This window comes from Amblyomma mixtum, chromosome 8 (genome assembly GCF_055824585.1).
Source record: "Amblyomma mixtum isolate Tamu chromosome 8, ASM5582458v1, whole genome shotgun sequence".
NCBI classification, from domain to species: Eukaryota; Metazoa; Arthropoda; class Arachnida; order Ixodida; family Ixodidae; genus Amblyomma; species Amblyomma mixtum.
This window is the reverse complement of record NC_143019.1, coordinates 143,820,114-143,836,611: the sequence shown is the minus strand read 5'-3', so window position 1 is coordinate 143,836,611 and position 16,498 is coordinate 143,820,114. Positions and strand designations below refer to the sequence as shown.

The following is a 16,498-nucleotide window of genomic DNA, read 5'->3' as shown; positions in this document are numbered from 1 at the left end:
ACCGTCAGCAGCTTTCAGCCCTTCTCCACACTTTCCGCTTCGCTTTCGATGCAGCCCATCAGCCTTTAGGCCGTACATCAACCGTGGCTCATCGCATTGAGACCGGCTCCCACCCGCCTTTTCGGCAGCGCCCCTATCGCGTGTCTGCGGCTGAGCGTCAAGTGATAAGTGAGCACGTTGAAGACATGCTGCACCGTGGCGTCATCCGTCCCTCTCACAGCCCTTGGTCTTCTCCGGTGGTGCTGGTCAAGAAGAAAGACGGTTCTATCAGATTTTGTGTCGATTACCGGCGACTGAACAAAATTACCCACAAAGACAATTATCCGCTTCCCCGCATCGATGACGCTCTTGACTGTCTCCAAGGCGCCGAATACTTCTCCTCTCTTGACTTGCGTTCGGGCTACTGGCAGGTCCCGATGGCTGCCGCTGACCGTGAGAAGACCGCATTCGTTACCCCCGACGGCCTTTACGAGTTCACCGTTATGCCATTCGGCCTGTGCAACGCGCCAGCTACATTCGAAAGAATGATGGATAACGTCTTACGGAAGCTGAAGTGGCATACGTGCCTCTGTTACTTGGACGATATCGTTGTCTTTTCGGTAGATTTTTCCACTCACCTCACGCGCCTGCAGCAGGTTCTGACTTGCCTCACCGACGCCGGCCTACAGCCTAATCTGAAGAAGTGCCACTTCGGCGCCCGGCAGCTAACCATCTTGGGTCACATTGTATCTAAGGAAGGCGTTCTCCCCGACCCGGCCAAACTTCGCGCTGTTGCGGAGTTTCCCAAGCCGACACCAATGAAGCAGCTTCGGAGCTTTATCGGTCTGTGCTCCTATTTTCGGCGCTTCGTCCGCAATTTTGCGTCGATCATTGCGCCACTCACGAAACTGCTTGGAACAGACAACCACCTGTCCGCTTGGTCCCCCGAATGCGAAGACGCGTTTACCACACTGCGCCGTCTTCTTACCTCGCCGCCCATACTTCGCCACTACGATCCGAGAGCCCCTACCGAGGTGCATACTGACGCAAGTGGCGTCGGCCTCGGAGCTGTCCTGACTCAGCGGAAAGATGGTTATGAGGAATACGTCGTGGCGTATGCGAGTCGGGTGCTCAGCAAGGCTGAATGCAACTATTCCGTTACGGAGAAGGAATGTTTAGCGATCGTCTGGGCACTCATGAAATTTCGACCCTATCTGTACGGCCGCCAGTTTGATGTCGTCACGGACCATCACGCGCTTTGCTGGTTGTCGTCTCTTAAAGACCCGGCCGGCCGCCTCGCCAGGTGGGTTCTCCGCCTTCAGGAGTTCGACATCCGCGTTGTATATCGCTCTGGCCGTAGGCACATGGACGCCGACGCTCTATCTCGATCTCCTCTGCCCACCGCCGCTGCATGCTCATCCGTGCCTGAACCCGTCCTCTCGCCTCTTACCGCCTCTGATATGCTTGCGGAACAGCGCAAAGACCCGTGGCTTGCGTCGATCATCGACGTCGTGACCAACGCTCACACTGCTGTGCCTTCGCGCACTCTACGCCGCCAGGCACCACATTTTGCGTTCCGTGATGGCCTGCTCTACCGCCGTAACTACACGCAAGATGGTCGACGGTGGCTCCTCGCGATACCTCGCCATTTACGTTCTGAGATCTGTGCCTCGTTTCACGCTGACCCACAATGTGCCCACGCCGGTGTGTTGAAGACGTTTCAAAGAATATCTCAGCGTTATTATTGGCGGGGCATGTACGGGTACATTCGCCAATACGTCCGCTCCTGCATCGCCTGTCAGCGACGCAAGTCTCCCGCGCCACGTACGAGCGGCCCCTTGCAGCCATTGCCGTGCCCGGCTCGCCCATTCGATCGTGTTGGCGTCGACCTCTACGGCCCGCTGCCCTACACGTTATCTGGGAACCGCTGGATAATTGTTGGCGTCGACCACCTAACCCGATATGCAGAGACCGCCGCACTACCCGCTGCCACTGCTCGTGACGTTGCCCACTTCCTGCTGCACAATTTTGTTCTCCGCCATGGTGCGCCGCGCGAGTTGCTCAGTGATCGAGGCCGTGTCTTTCTTTCGGACGTGGTGGAAGCCCTCCTCAGAGAGTGTCGCATCATTCATCGGACCACCACTGCCTACCACCCTCAAACTAACGGGCTGACTGAGCGCTTTAATCGCACTCTCGGCGATATGCTCACCATGTACGTCTCGTCAGATCAGTCTAACTGGGACTCTGTGCTGCCTTTTGTGACGTACGCATACAATACCGCCACCCAGTCAACCACCGGATTTTCCCCTTTCTACCTGTTGTATGGCCATGAGCCGTCCTCCACAATGGACACGGTTTTGCCGTACACTCCGGACGCCTCCGAATGCACGCCCCTTTCCGAACTCGCCAAGCACGCCGAGGAATGTCGCCAACTGGCCCGTTCTTTCACCTCGGACTCCCAAGGTCGCCAAAAGCATGAACACGATGCCCCTCAAACCGCGCACGCTTTCTCTCCAGGTTCATTAGTTTGGCTTTGGGTCCCCTCCACTACACCAGGACAGTCTTCGAAATTTCGCAGAGAACATCATGGCCCTTACCGCGTCGTCGAATCAACATCCCCTGTTAATTATATTGTAGAGCCGCTTACACCCTCTTCGGACTTGCGTCGTCGCGGCCGTGAGCTTGTCCATGTCAGTCGCCTCAAGACTTATTACGACCCGCTCCTCTTGCCAGCACCATAGGTCGCCAGGATGGCTCCTCTTCCATCCCGGGGCCATTGTAGTGAATTACAAGTAACGTGCCTGAACTATTATGAATGCGCCTCAGGTTGCCTCGATGGCAGACGAAGAAGTTGACGACGAAGTGTGCCGGCGCGCGCGGCTCCAGCTCTCTGGCTGTGTAGACTGACTGCGATTTTGCTGCCGTCCGCTCAGCTGTTTGGCGAACTGTATAGCTGAGGTCACTAGTACGCGAACCCCCTTTCAATTTATTTATTTTACCCTCAGGGCTTACAAAAGCATTGTAGAGGGGAGGGGCAGAAATACAAGGGACACTATGCAATTTGGTTAATAAAAGGAAACAGAAAAAAAATATGAAGGCAACAACAACAACGACGAAAAAAGAACAAAAACGGCACGTATTCAAAGCACACGGGTCGGTTACAAATGTGCAATAGTTTGGTTGAACAGAATGCAGCAGAGTACAGCATCAACGTAAAAAAAAAATATGAATGAACAGTCATACAGATCATGATAAGCGCCAGTGGAAGTTTTAAAAATAAAATAAAAAAGGGCTTCAAAATATGTTATTAAGGCAAGTACGAAATCGGTGGTTGTCGGTGATAGCGACCAGGTCAGCAGGTAGATGGTTCCAGTCACGGGATGTTTTTGGTAGGAATGAAGGTGCATATGTCATGGTGTTGTGGCGAGGTATGGCGACTTTGTAGCAGTGATCTACACGGGCAGAAACATGCGCAGCATCTGTGATCAGGCGCGTCCTGAGTTGATGGTTATGATGATAAATTTTATGGAAGAGGCAAATACGAGAAATCTTACGACGGACAGTGAGAGGGGGCAAATTTAGACTTAGTTTCATGTTAGTGACGCTTGCTGTGCGGTGGTAATTATTGAGAATAAAACGAGCAGAGCGATTTTGTACGCTCTCCAAGGTTTTATTCAGTGATACATGGCCAGGGTCCCATATGGATGAAGCGTACTCGAGATTGGGTCGTACATAGGTAGTATATAGCTGTTTTTTAAGTGAAGACGGAGCTAGTGAAAAGTTACGTTTCAAATACCCAAGCATGCGATTGGCTTTGGCTGTTGTGTAGTTAATATGAAACTTCCAGGAAAGGTTATTAGCAATGTGTACTCCAAGGTACTTATAAGTTGAAACGGAGTCGAGTGGAGAATCATTAATACAGTAGCTTGGACAGGATGATTGACTTCGGGAAATTAGCATTGTTTTGCATTTTGCAGCATTCAGTTTCATCTGCCAAAGGGAGCACCAAGAAGCGATATTATTTAAGTCAGTCTGGAGTAAAGTCACATCAGAAGCGTTAGTTATTTTACGGTAAATTACACAGTCATCAGCGAAAAGACAAATAGAGCTCGATACGCAGTTGGGTAAGTCATTAATATAAATAAGAAAAAGCAATGGAGCCAAGACAGATCCCTGAGGCACTCCTGATTGGACGGGTATCTCAAGGGAGTCAGTCTCGTTAGCTGTGACATACTGGGTGCGGTTTGAAAGAAATGCAATGATCCAGTCAAGTATTACAGGATCGATGTTAAGGTGACTGAGTTTTAGTATAAGAAGTTGATGAGCAATCTTATCAAAGGCATTGGAAAAGTCTAGAAACGCACAATTAGTAATGAACCCCGAGTCTAAAAATGTATGTAGATCATTGGTGAACATAAGTGACTGTGTTTCGCATGAGCATAATTTACGGAATCCATGCTGGGAGGGATGAAAAAACTGGTTTGTTTCGAGAAAGTTGACGAGGTTGGTGAAGATTATGTGCTCAAGTACTTTGGAGGGTACTGATGTCAAGGAAATGGGGCGATAGTTAGACGGTTTGTGTGAATGGCCAGATTTGTAAATAGGAACAACTTTCCCTGTTTTCCAGTCTTTGGGTATACAGCTCTCGTTAAGTGATTTGGTAAAAATAAAGCTTAATAAAATAGAGCAGTATTCAGTAGTGTTCTGAAGGAGTTTTGATGTGATTCCATGGACACCACAAGACGATGATCGTTTCAGTTTACTAATGATGGTTCTGATTCCGGCGGGATCAAAAACAATGGGGTCCACTGGAGAAAAATGAGCATGAGGGAAAAGCGGGCATTGAGTGGCTGAGGGGCTAGTGAACGAGAGAGAAAAGGTGTTATTCAATAAGGCAGCACATAAATTTTCAGGGACCTGTTTCCCAGACTCGTCAACCAGGGTGATTGTTCGATCGTTGGAGCTCTTTACAATGTTCCAAAATTGTTTCGGATTCGTACTTATTAAGGAAGGAAGTGTGGTGTTAAAGAAATTGAATTTAGCTGTTTTCAGAGCGTTTATGTAGTTTTGTGCTGCCTGATTGTATATTGACCATCGGTTAGGGCTACATCTCATTTTTGCTTGGCGAAAGAGCCTTTTTTTCTTATTGGATAAGCGTTTTAGATAGGTGTTATACCAGGGCGCACTGGATGAGTGATGGATCGTTCTTAGTGGAATATACTTGTCACTGAGATGGAGAAGTTTACTTTTAAAAGATGACCAAAGTTCGGAAACCGAAAGCCTCGAGTGGATTAGTAAAATGTCATCGAGAAATGAGGAGAGCTCCATATTAATAGCGTCAAAGTTGGCTTTGTTGTAATCTCGGATACGTTTTTTTTGTCGCTTTGCTCGCGTAGATGGCACTGAAAACGAGAAGTGTAATATGTCATGGTCGCTGAAGCCTGGTACGTGTAACACTGCAGAACTGATGTCAGCAGCTGTTGTAAGTATTAGATCAATCAAAGAAGATGACGATGGTGTTACACGTGTTGGTAGATTGACAAGCTGAGATAAACTGAAGTCAGAACAAACAGTGACAAAGTTAGAAGCTTCAGCGGTAGTAGAACTAGCGCAAAGATTGGACCAGTCAATGCTTCGGAAGTTAAAATCCCCAAGCAAAAAAATAGGGGCACCAGGAAACTGTACAGTGATTTGGTTAAGACAGTCATGGATGCCTTCACAAAACGCCGTGCTGCAACTGGGAGGGCGGTAACAGGCACCAATGACAAATTTTTTGAAAGCAACAGTTATACAGCACCAAACTGTTTCTAAGTCACAATCTGTGTTTTCCTATATCTATATATAGGAAAACACTGAACATTTTCATTAATAGCAATTAGGACTCCACCACCCATTCTATCAGTTCGATCATAACGAAAAGTAACGAAGTGTTTATTGCAGTCGAACAGTTCATTTAATGATATTTTCTCAGAGAGCGAAGTTTCGGTTAGGGCAATTATGTCTGCTTCAGAGTCGTTAATTAGCGCATTAAGATAGTCCTTTTTGCTGTAAAGGCTGCGAATGTTCGTGTACAGCACGGAAACTTTCGACACTGATCCGCTTCCCCTCACCCATTCCTAACTTTTGGACGAGTAAGTGCGGCCAGAACGTGTTGCCATGGTAGGTGGGGCCTCGTTATCAACTGTTCGGCTAGCGGGTGGCATCTCGCGTATGTTGTTGGTAAGCGCGTCATAAAAGTAGCATTTGTCTTTGGCAAGCAATTTATTGTGACGTAGCTTGTACTTAGTTTTGAGAGATTTCGCGAACTCAAGAAGTTTCTTTCGAGCTTGTCGAGTAGCTGGGCAGAAGTCCTCGCTCATGCTGAAATCGCTATCCTGAAGGCCGGACCGCTTGGAAAATACCAGCTCTTTGGTCTTGTGGGTTGTGAATTTAACAATAAGCGGCCTGCTTTTTTCGGAATCGTATCGGCCAATTCTATGAGCACGCGCTACCGCATCTGATGTTAGCTGCAGTTCAAGTTCCTCAGAAAGTAGAGCTAAAAGTTTTTCTTCGGACTGCTGGGGTGTTTCTGATTCGTCTTCACTGATTCCAAAAAAAATTAAATTATCGCGACGAGAATGGTCTTCCATTTCATCAAGTCGAGAGCGGAGGACTATGGAATCTTGTTCAAGGCGGTCAATGTTTCCTTGTGCTTCATTCATGTCTAGCTGTACGGTTGCCAATGAAGCGGTTTGCTGCTCAACACTTGCTAAACGTTCATTTATTTCAGATATGGTGTTAGAGAGCAAGACCTGCTCCTGCTTGATTTCGATAATAGTCTGGGATAAGGTAGCTTGGTTTGCTTCTATCCTGATGCATCTCTCGTTGGTTTCTTTAACCATTTTGAGCAATTCAGTCATATCGTTATCTTTCGGTCCCGGGTTTTCTTCAACATCACCACACATTAACAGAAAGAGCGAGCAAAATGAGGCTGCCAGTGTTCCAGGGCATGGAAGCACAATAATAAATGGATCATCTGATTTAAAGCATTTAGTAGGGAGATATGGACACTAACCTGCGCAAAGAAGACGACAACGTGTGAGTAGTTCCTGGGGCCAGATTTCGTCGAGCGTCCACTGTTTATAAATTTTTTTTCTCGAAGACGTAAGTTTGAAGCACGTGCTGAGCCGCTGCGCGTTTTGCAGTTTCGCCATGACCAAGCAGAAACTAAGTCTGAAGTGAAGCAATATGTTGGTGTAAAAAAAAAAAACCACAGCAAAGTAAAAAATTCTTGCTGCACAATATCTTTTGGGGACGTTTACGGCGGTTGGCGGCTGTGGAGACCTTTTTAGTTAGTGAAAACCTTCCGACGTCATCAGACCTTGTGAGCTCCATCGGGCAAGTGGCGGTTGGTTTTCTTATAGCCAAGTAGCGTTTGCCCTGCGACATCATAGCGATGGGTGAACACTGCATTAACCGTAATAACGCCTTGACTTCCCGAAAAATCAGTGTTCCCTCTCGGACGCTATGATTCACGCGCTTAAATTGTGTCTATTAACGCGATATTGCTTTAGTTGCGACTGCGTGACTTGAAGTGAATAAACAGGAGCGAGTATATCTTCTCCTATTTAAAGAACAACGTTCGGAACAGTGCATTCGAATACACAATATCGTTGTTGGAAACGTTTCTTACTACACTCAAATAGCTAAGTGACAGCGTGCTTAGACATACTTAAGGGAAAAAATAGCGCACACAAGACGACGGGACAAGCGAGGAGACACGAACAAGCGCTTATGTATGTCTTACCAACACGCCCAAGCCTCATCTCTTCTGAAGTGCTTAGACAGGCAGTTAACCACTGTAGCAACCTAATCGTGTCGACGCCTTTGCAATGCTCGCTGTGGGACTAATTGCGCATTTATTGCCAATAACGTAGCCCCATTGCTGAATTTATAATCTACGCGTATCTTATTGCCTTTTCTCAGTGGTACAAACGCCCCCTTTGTACACGCCAAAACCTTGCTATGTGTTTCTCTGCGATGTGCAAATTTTTGTTTTCCTTTACCGAATAGTTGGCTTTTCAGCCAACTAACCTGGCTCGATGGAGTGAAACAACCCGCGTTCTGCGCGCAGTGGTCTGCCATGGAATCCAGGCGCAAACACTCGCGGATGCAGAAGGAACCGCCGTGGTTTCGATAGCCGACATCCAGCGCCTGGGAGAGGCCAACCTGGACGGTCCGACCCGGAGCTACGTCGGCAACGGAGTGGAACAGCAGCGGACGCTCCAAGAAAACAGAGAGGCCTTCTCGCGGTGAGTTGCGGCGTCTGAGAGCGCGGTGTTCGGGGTAGGTTTCGTTGCCGTCACAGCACAAGGCATAGCCGAAAGGCCCCTCTTTGAGCTGGCGGCCGTTGCAAACGTCAACGTTGTAAGCCTGACCGTGGCACATTGCAATAGTCATTACCACCTGTGAGGCCATTATTTTAGCAGCTCACCAAGTTCATCAAAATCGAAAGCACAGTGCTATTGCGTTATCATCGGACACAGCGGCATTTTTTTTTATTTCCGCTTGAATGAAAATCAACGCTTCTCAACGCAATAGTTATTAGTGTTGATATTGCTAGAGCTTGAAGGCGAACCCTCCCAGAGGGGCATCTCCGGGCACCTGTTAGAGTGCGCGGTTCTATTTTCACAGTGCATGTGACAGTGCTGGTCGAAACAAATAGCTCCACTGCGTTTTTCCTGAAACGATGTATGGCCTGCCCTTGATCCATTCCACCACAGTTGCCCACCCACTGGTAGCAATAAAGAGATGCTGCGAAATCACTTTATGATGATCATTTCAATTCTGTCAGAGATTTTCAGTTTATGCGCGTGCAGTGCATTTCAGCTGGTAATTTTTACGGTACTCTTTTTCAGTTTAGCAATATCTGCCAATAATGTGGCGATATAGTTAAAAAAACACTGCAATAAAAAGCGACCGCAGTCTCCAAAGACGCAACAAAAACCGCACATGCTGGAAGCCCGCCAAAGTTCTCACAGACAGTCTTGGTTAGAGCCTTTCTTCTCCCAATGATAGCTCCCTCGGTACGTGCAATGCTTTGCCGATCGGAGGAGACACACGCACGTGGGCTGGTGATGTAGACCAGGAGAGGTCTGTTGGCAAAGCCATAAGAGGGGTTAGCACGAGGGAAAAGCGCCAGTCGCTCACCATTGTCATGTTTTTTGAGAAAGAGAGGAGAATGATCGGGTGGAAAGGGCAGTAGCCGAAAGGGTACAATGGTGCTTTCCGCATTCCTTTATGCAGCCGCTCACTGCGTCGACATGATGCCAGCAGTTAATTTTTCTCGGAGGCCACCCAGCTTCGCGGTGAAAGCAGCCAGGAATGCGCCAGAAAAAAATTGGCTGTGGTTTAGCTCTGGTTAAACCTGGAGATTCGACTGCGAAAGCAACATCTGCGCGTAGCCATATATTGTTGCGTGAGCTACATTGACGACAGTCTCGCCGCGCGTGCTCTTGCACAGCCATACTGCGCATGCGCGAAGAGCAAGTGACATCACTACGCACAGGTGGCGTGCCGGTGGCCCCGACACGCTAGCGGTGCGCCGCTACTGCGCATCGGAGAGGAGAGAGAGAGAGGCGACGGAGAGCGCGCGGCAGCAGCGGCGGCCCCCGCACGCTAGCTGTGCGCCGCTACTGCGCATCGGAGACGAGAGAGAGAGAGGCGACGGAGAGCGCGCGGCAGCAGCGGCGGCCCCCGCACGCTAGCTGTGCGCCGCTACTGCGCATCGGAGAGGAGAGAGAGAGGCGACGGAGAGCGCGCGGCAGCAGCGGCGGCCCCCGCACGCTAGCTGTGCGCCGCTACTGCGCATCGGAGACGAGAGAGAGAGAGGCGACGGAGAGCTCGCGGCAGCAGCGGCGGCCCCCGCACGCTAGCTGTGCGCCGCTACTGCGCATGCGCAACTGGCGAGCGCGGCGGCGGCACCTCCGAGTCATACTTGAAGAAAACAGCGCAGCAACAGGGACAAGAGAGAAGACGTCACCCGCGCAGCGACGGCGGCGGCGCGCCAGCTGTGCGCCGTGTGACGTCATTGCTGCACATGCACAGTCGCGCATGCACAGTACGGCCTTTCCTCGGCTCCGCGAAATGGCTCGGCGACTAGTGTAGTGTTGCTTTCGCAACAAAATGTGGCAACAGAAACGCTTCTAGGTTCACGACGTCCTATGCAATACTCGAACTTCGCGCTTTCCTGGTATAAATTAGCAGTCAAAAATAGTTCATCAACATCAACATCGCAGCATCAACAGCGAATTTTTACAACGAGCAAATATTTTTTTAAGGTATGAAAGCTAGCCGCAAGATAAAAAACGAACTGTTAGCGATCTAAGCTTGGCATCAAAACACAACTTTTAGCGTTTGAAAGCTGCACTTGCTCGTTGAGGCTCGAAGCGCAGGAGCCGGCGGAATGGGTGAGGAAAGAAACACGGGTTAACGACATCCTATAGTAGAAATCAAGAGGGAAAAATGGGCTTTGGCAGTGGTGGTGGTGGTGGTGGTGGTGGTGGAAGACATTTGTACAGATACACGTCCGGAGGTTAGCCATGAGCTGACCCAGAGGGGGCCGGGGAAGCCTAGATACGTCCACTACAACTCTGAAATCGTCTCAGTGCTTTGGCAGCCCTGCGCCTTGCTAGGGCTAAGCCTCAGCGCGAGGCCCAGAGACCCAGTGTCGCGAAAAAGGCGGCCAAAAAAGGGTAGCGCCCCAAGGGACGCTACTCGGATGCGGAGCTGAACGGACGTGTCTCGCATGGGCTCCGCGCTTTTTGGCTCCATCTCACCGGACTTCTAAATCCTTTCTTTGGGACACTTTACCAACGCATCCTTGAAGGTGAGAGGATCCGTTTGACGCCTTCGGCGCCCGATTACGTCCACATTCGACTATTTTAGTTCATTTTTCTGCTGCTGCACGCCGCCGACGCGCTAAGCCTAGCGCGCAACGCACTGCTGCGCTCTTCGCCACGCCTGCGGCAACGCGGCCCGGCTGCGCCGGCTGCGCCGCTGCCGTACGCAGACCTCCAACACGGCCCACCAAGTTGAAGGCGTCTCTGTCACCCCTGCCGAGTTTGTCGCGGACTAATACCGGGTGCGTGCCGTGAAGGCACACCGTGCAGCCGCGGCACACCAGCGCAGCGTCTCACCACCGCCTGCCTCGAACGCCTCCACGACCTCTCCTCCACCGTCGGCCACCACCACCTCGGTACTGGCACTCTATCTCTCACTTGTTGGCTTGGAAAAATGCTTGCCACCGACCGTTGAAATCTCCCTTTATGCAGATGACATCTGTATATGGTGTTCCGGACGCAATAGGCGCATTGTGCATGCCCGTCTACAGAGGGCAATAGGCTCCATTGAATCATTCTTAAGCAAGCGCGGTCTCGCCATCTCGTCCGATAAAAGCTCAGCAATTGCATTTTCAAGGCGTGATCTTTCGCGCTACGGGCTGAAAGTTGCTGGTACTCCAGTACCGTACGTCACAACCCATAAATTTCTGGGGGTAACGTTTGACAGGTCACTGTCATGGTCCCCACAAGTGCAACAGATGAAAGTCAAGCTCTGCTCTTACGCCTCTATTTTTCGTATGCTCTCCACCAGCAGAACAGGCTGTTCTACACCATCATTACTTCGACTGTATGGAGCCCTCTGTGAAGGCCTTCTGCGCTACAGTCTCCCAGCTCTGGAGGGTATTTCGCAAACTAATATTAAAATCCTTGAAGCCATGCAAGCTAAAGCCTTGCGAATCTGTCTCGGCCTTCCCAAAAACACCTCCATAGTGGGTACTCTAGCTGAGAGCAGACGTCTATCAGCATCAGTGCTTTTAACCCAGGAGCTCCTTCGTGCCCAGGTGCGGTTTGTGGCTTGTGTACCAAACCACCCACTCGCTGAGTACTGCATGGAGGAAATTTCTAACATTCTCCCATCACAGTACCAGCGTCCTGTCACAACCTCCACCGCACCTTGGAGGTATGCAGCATGGCAAATTAAGATCACAATCCCTGGCATTAAAAGAAAAACAAACACCCCCAATCCTGCACTTAAATACTTTGCGCTTGAGCACATTCATAGTTGCTACAATGCGTACCGTCACATCTACACTGATGGCTCTGTCACGTCCTTGTCATCTGCGATTGGCGTCTGGAGTCCGTCAACATGCACCACAATTTCAGCGATACTCAGTCACCGCACCTCGACTACTGCTACCGAGCTGGCTGCTCTGCGTGTAGCATTTACTTACATCCTACAACAACCGCCAACAGCGTGGGTTGTCTTCAGTGACTCTCGCGCTGCACTACAGGCGATAAATTCACCAGGAAGCCTTCAAGAGCAGATCGTCGATGACTTGAATAGGTTACACACCGAGGCCTGTGAGTTACGTCACCGTGTTGTGCTTCAGTGGTTACCCGCTAATTGCGGGCTGGCAGGCAATGATCGTGCTGACGGTGCAGCAAGATCGGCGCATGGCGACACCTCCTTGGTTCTACCGATACCCTTTTCTCGTAGTGATGGCGCGAGACTTCTTGCTACTAAAGCCTGGCAGACGCAACACTCTTTGTGGTGTGATCCGCGGCGTCAGTACAGACCCCTGTTTCGCATTGACCCCGTTTGTGAATGCCGCATGCCCCGGAATTTAAATAGACGTGACTGTAATCGCCTGCACCGAATTCGTCTGGACATAGCCTTTTCTAAATTCTATCTTCATAAAATTGGTGTATCAAGTAGCCCTCTGTGCCCGACATGTGGTGTGCGCGAAGATATTGAACACTTGATTTGCCACTGCCACATCTTTAATACTCATCGCAAGGCACTGTTAGGTGCTTTAGGACTTCGTCAGGACGGCCCCGTGCACCTGGAGCATGTCCTTGGACCCTGGACTGATGCAACTTCGGCTGAGCGAGGGACAAAAGCTTTCTTAGTTTTTCTAAGGGACACGGGTTTAGTGGACATACTTTGATAATCATTGTGTGTGAGAGAGTGCGTGAGTGTTGAGTATGTTTGATGTCACTTTTTTTTTCACCCTCTTCTTTCATCCTCACCTGGAGTAGCGTGCCAGGCTTATAACCAGGCAGACCTCTCCATTATCCATTAAAGTCTCTTTGCTTCCTTCCTTCTATGTCGTCATGCTCCCTTCACTCACCTCCCAGAGGAGGACTTCAAAATCGTCTTCAGACCGGGATGGGGGCTTGACCTCCGCACTACCACCAACGGATTCCTGCTTCAAGTCCTCTGTTCCCTTCCAGCATTGACAATTCCACCGCCCTGCACCGCCGACCGTGTACGAATCAACCCGTAAAATAACTCCCTCACTCTTAGCACCCCATGTGAACCACGCCCTCGTCTCTACCTTCCGGTCTCGGAACTCCACTTGGATCCCAATTCTTACCCCCTGCGTGCCTACATAGCCGCACCCGTAGCCGTACATAGCCTCACGGAGTCTCTGGTAAGAAGGGCTGCAGCCCAGGACTTCGGGGCCATAGTCGTCACCGTGGACTCCCCCGTCACCGGACAAGATATGGGCCTGCAGAACAACATGTTTCGTCTGGCCCCTGGCCTCAGGTGAGTTGCCACGTGCACACTGTCTGGTCATCACCATCAGCGTTACTACGCCCATTGCAGGCTTGTCCCACACCTCACCAATTCACGGCGACGGCGACTCCGCGAAACGCAGAAACGGGCGCCTAAGAGCTGCGCTCTAAAACCCTGTTCCGAGTTGAAGTCGAGGATTGGACGGAAACCCGTCTGGTCGGGGGTGTACATGAAGAAGAAAAAGGCAGAACACCGACCAAAATAAAAATGAACACTTAAACGATGTTTCGGCTCCCAAACGGGAGCCTCACTCACAAACCCGTTTCGGCTCCCACACGGGAGCTTAGTTCACAAAGAGTACAGACGGTTAAAGGCTGGATATTTAAGCTTGAAAATGTGCCCTAGGCAGCGGGTGCATGCACTGGGAAGTGCCCCGTCAGTGTGATTAAGAGTTTGTTCGGTTGTCTGAATGATTAAGGATTCTAGGTAAAGACGGCTTTGGAGATTTGTTTCTGTTTTTAAAATGCGCGCGTTGCTCCAATATACGAGGGGGGACCCAAAAGAAACCGGATTTTTCGTATAAAAACTTTATTTATTAACTCTTGCGCAAAATTCCTTCAGTCACCTTCAAAGTACTCTCCATGAAATGCGATGCACTTATCCAGTCTTTTTTCCCACTGTTTGAAGCATCTCTGGAACTCTTCAACTTTGATATCGTCCGGTGCCCTCTGCGAAGCTGTTTGTACGGCCACCACATCACCAAAACGCTTCCCTTTTAGACTTTTCTTCATTCTCGGAAAGAGAAAAAGTCGCACGGGGCTTGGTCTGGTGAATATGGAGGGTGGGGAACGACAGTCCATCCCCGATAGGCCAAATAGTGAGTCACTCGTAAGGCCGTGTCTGCGGGGGCGTTGTCGTGATGAAGGAACCAGTCACCTGATCGCCAACGTTCCTTGCGTTTCCACCGCACATCCTCTCGCAGACGTTTTAAAACTTCCAAATAAAAGTGCTTGTTAACAGTCTGGCCAGGGGGAACAAATTCCTGGTGCAAAATTCCACGAACATCACAAAAGACAATGATCATTGTCTTCACATTCGACTTCAACTGCCTTGCTTTTTTTTGGTCTCGGGGAGTTCGGAGACTTCCACTGGCTTAACGCTTGCTCAGTTTCTGGATCATACCCCTAACACCAACTCTCATCACCTGTAATGACTTTGGTGAAGAAGTTTGGATCACTTTCAATCTCTTTTTTTAATCCCTACTCAAATTTAATCGAATGTTCTTTTGATCCTGTGTGAGAATGCAAGGAAGAAATTTAGCGAAAACATGTCTCATTTGCAACTGCTCAGTCAAAATTCGCTGACAGGAGCTCCAACTCACCCCTGTCTGTTCTGAAATTTGGTCGATCGTGAAACAACCATCTTTGTTCCTTTTTGGCGGATTTTTTCAACGTTTTCATCGTTTCGAGACCTTGAAGGATGCCCATACCGAGCATGGTCTTCGACACTCATCTCACAACGTTTGAAGCGCCCAAACCAGTCGGAAACTTGTGTGCGGCTCATAGCACGCTCTTTAAAAGTCTGTTGCAACATTTGGTAAGCTTTCGTTGCCGATTTTTCAAGCAGGAAATAAAAATTCAAACACACACTCTGTTCTTTTAAATTTGCCATAAAGATTTCGCAGGCGGAACAAAGTAACTGCAAGCGAAACACAACACTACGCTCAAATGTTTGCCTACAAATTTATGTCGTCTGAACAGCTGTTTCGTGAAGGTCTCTGCTAATTCCATCTAGCGGTAGAACTCTCTACTACGTCTACGAATGGTAGCGCGCTCTCAGTTCGGTTTCTTTTGGGTCCCCCCTCGTATGTCTTGCTGCCTGCTTTCAGAATGTTCGAGCAACTGCATTTGACGAAGCTTTCTTGTTTGCAACATCATACTGGTGTTGTTTCAACCTTTTAACAGTTTCCACTTTCGTCCACATACACATAGTTACAGTCTCTGCATGGTATACTGTACACTACGCCCGCAAACTTTTCCTTTGGCAGGCAGTCTTTTACGTTGACGAGAGCTTGCCGCAACTTTTTCGCCGGCACGTGCGACACCTCATCGTCGTAAGATCGCAGGATGCGCGCCAAGGTTTTACTGATCCCGAGCACATACGGCACAGGTGGCATTTTTTGGTGGCTGGGCCACTGTCAAATCGTCGGGGTAGCTGCAGTTTGCGTTCCACAGCGTTGACGAAAGGCAACGGGTAGCCACGTTCAGAGAGGTCTTTGCGATCTCTTTGTCGGTCGGCCTTCACGTCCTCTGGCTCTGTACACATGCGGTCTGCCCGACGAAAAAGCGAGGCAACCACTGATCTCTTGTGAGAGCCTGGGTGGGGGGAGTTAAAGTGAAGATAGCGTACAGTATGAGTGCTCTTTCTGCACACTTTGAATGAGAGCGCGGATTGGCTTCGTTTCAATAAAACGGCCTAAAAAGGAAGCTGTCCATTCTTTTTTGACCGTGAACTGGATGGCTCTTTCGATGCTGTTAAGATGCGCTGTGAAATCAAATGAAATCAAGGTTTGTGAACAAGGCTCCCGTGTGGGAGCCGAAACGTCGTTTCAGTGTTTATTTTTATTTTGGTCGGTGTTCTGCATTCTTTTTCCTGTTGGGAGTTGCAGCAGCTCACGCAGCAGATAAAGAAGTGAACCGCAGCGGTGGCCGAGTGGTCTGGGCATCCGCCTCGCAGGCGGCAGGTGCGGGGTTCGATCCCCAGTGCCACAGAGCACCCACCGGTGATACAGTGGGTACAAGATTTCCCCTGGTGCTTGGCTTATTTGGGGTGAAATGCTTGGGGAAGGGGACTTTGACCCCACCTTGAGTAGCAAAGCAAATACCTTGTGCCATGGCGCTCGTTGGCCACAAATGCCCTTGCGCCATAAAAATACGTCGTCATCATGAAGGAGAAATGG

General features: G+C 49.7%; 1 protein-coding gene across 1 annotated transcript in view; it reads left to right on the top strand.

Annotated features, from left to right (window-relative positions):
* Positions 1-16,498, top strand: part of LOC149334686 (2-Hydroxyacid oxidase 1-like) — a 95,462-nt gene that overhangs the window by 54,921 nt on the left and 24,043 nt on the right. Inside the window, exon 3 of the mRNA XM_089555293.1 lies at positions 8,093-8,270. Coding sequence (XP_089411419.1) covers positions 8,093-8,270 — 178 coding nt within the window. The remainder of the gene's footprint in view (positions 1-8,092; positions 8,271-16,498) is intronic.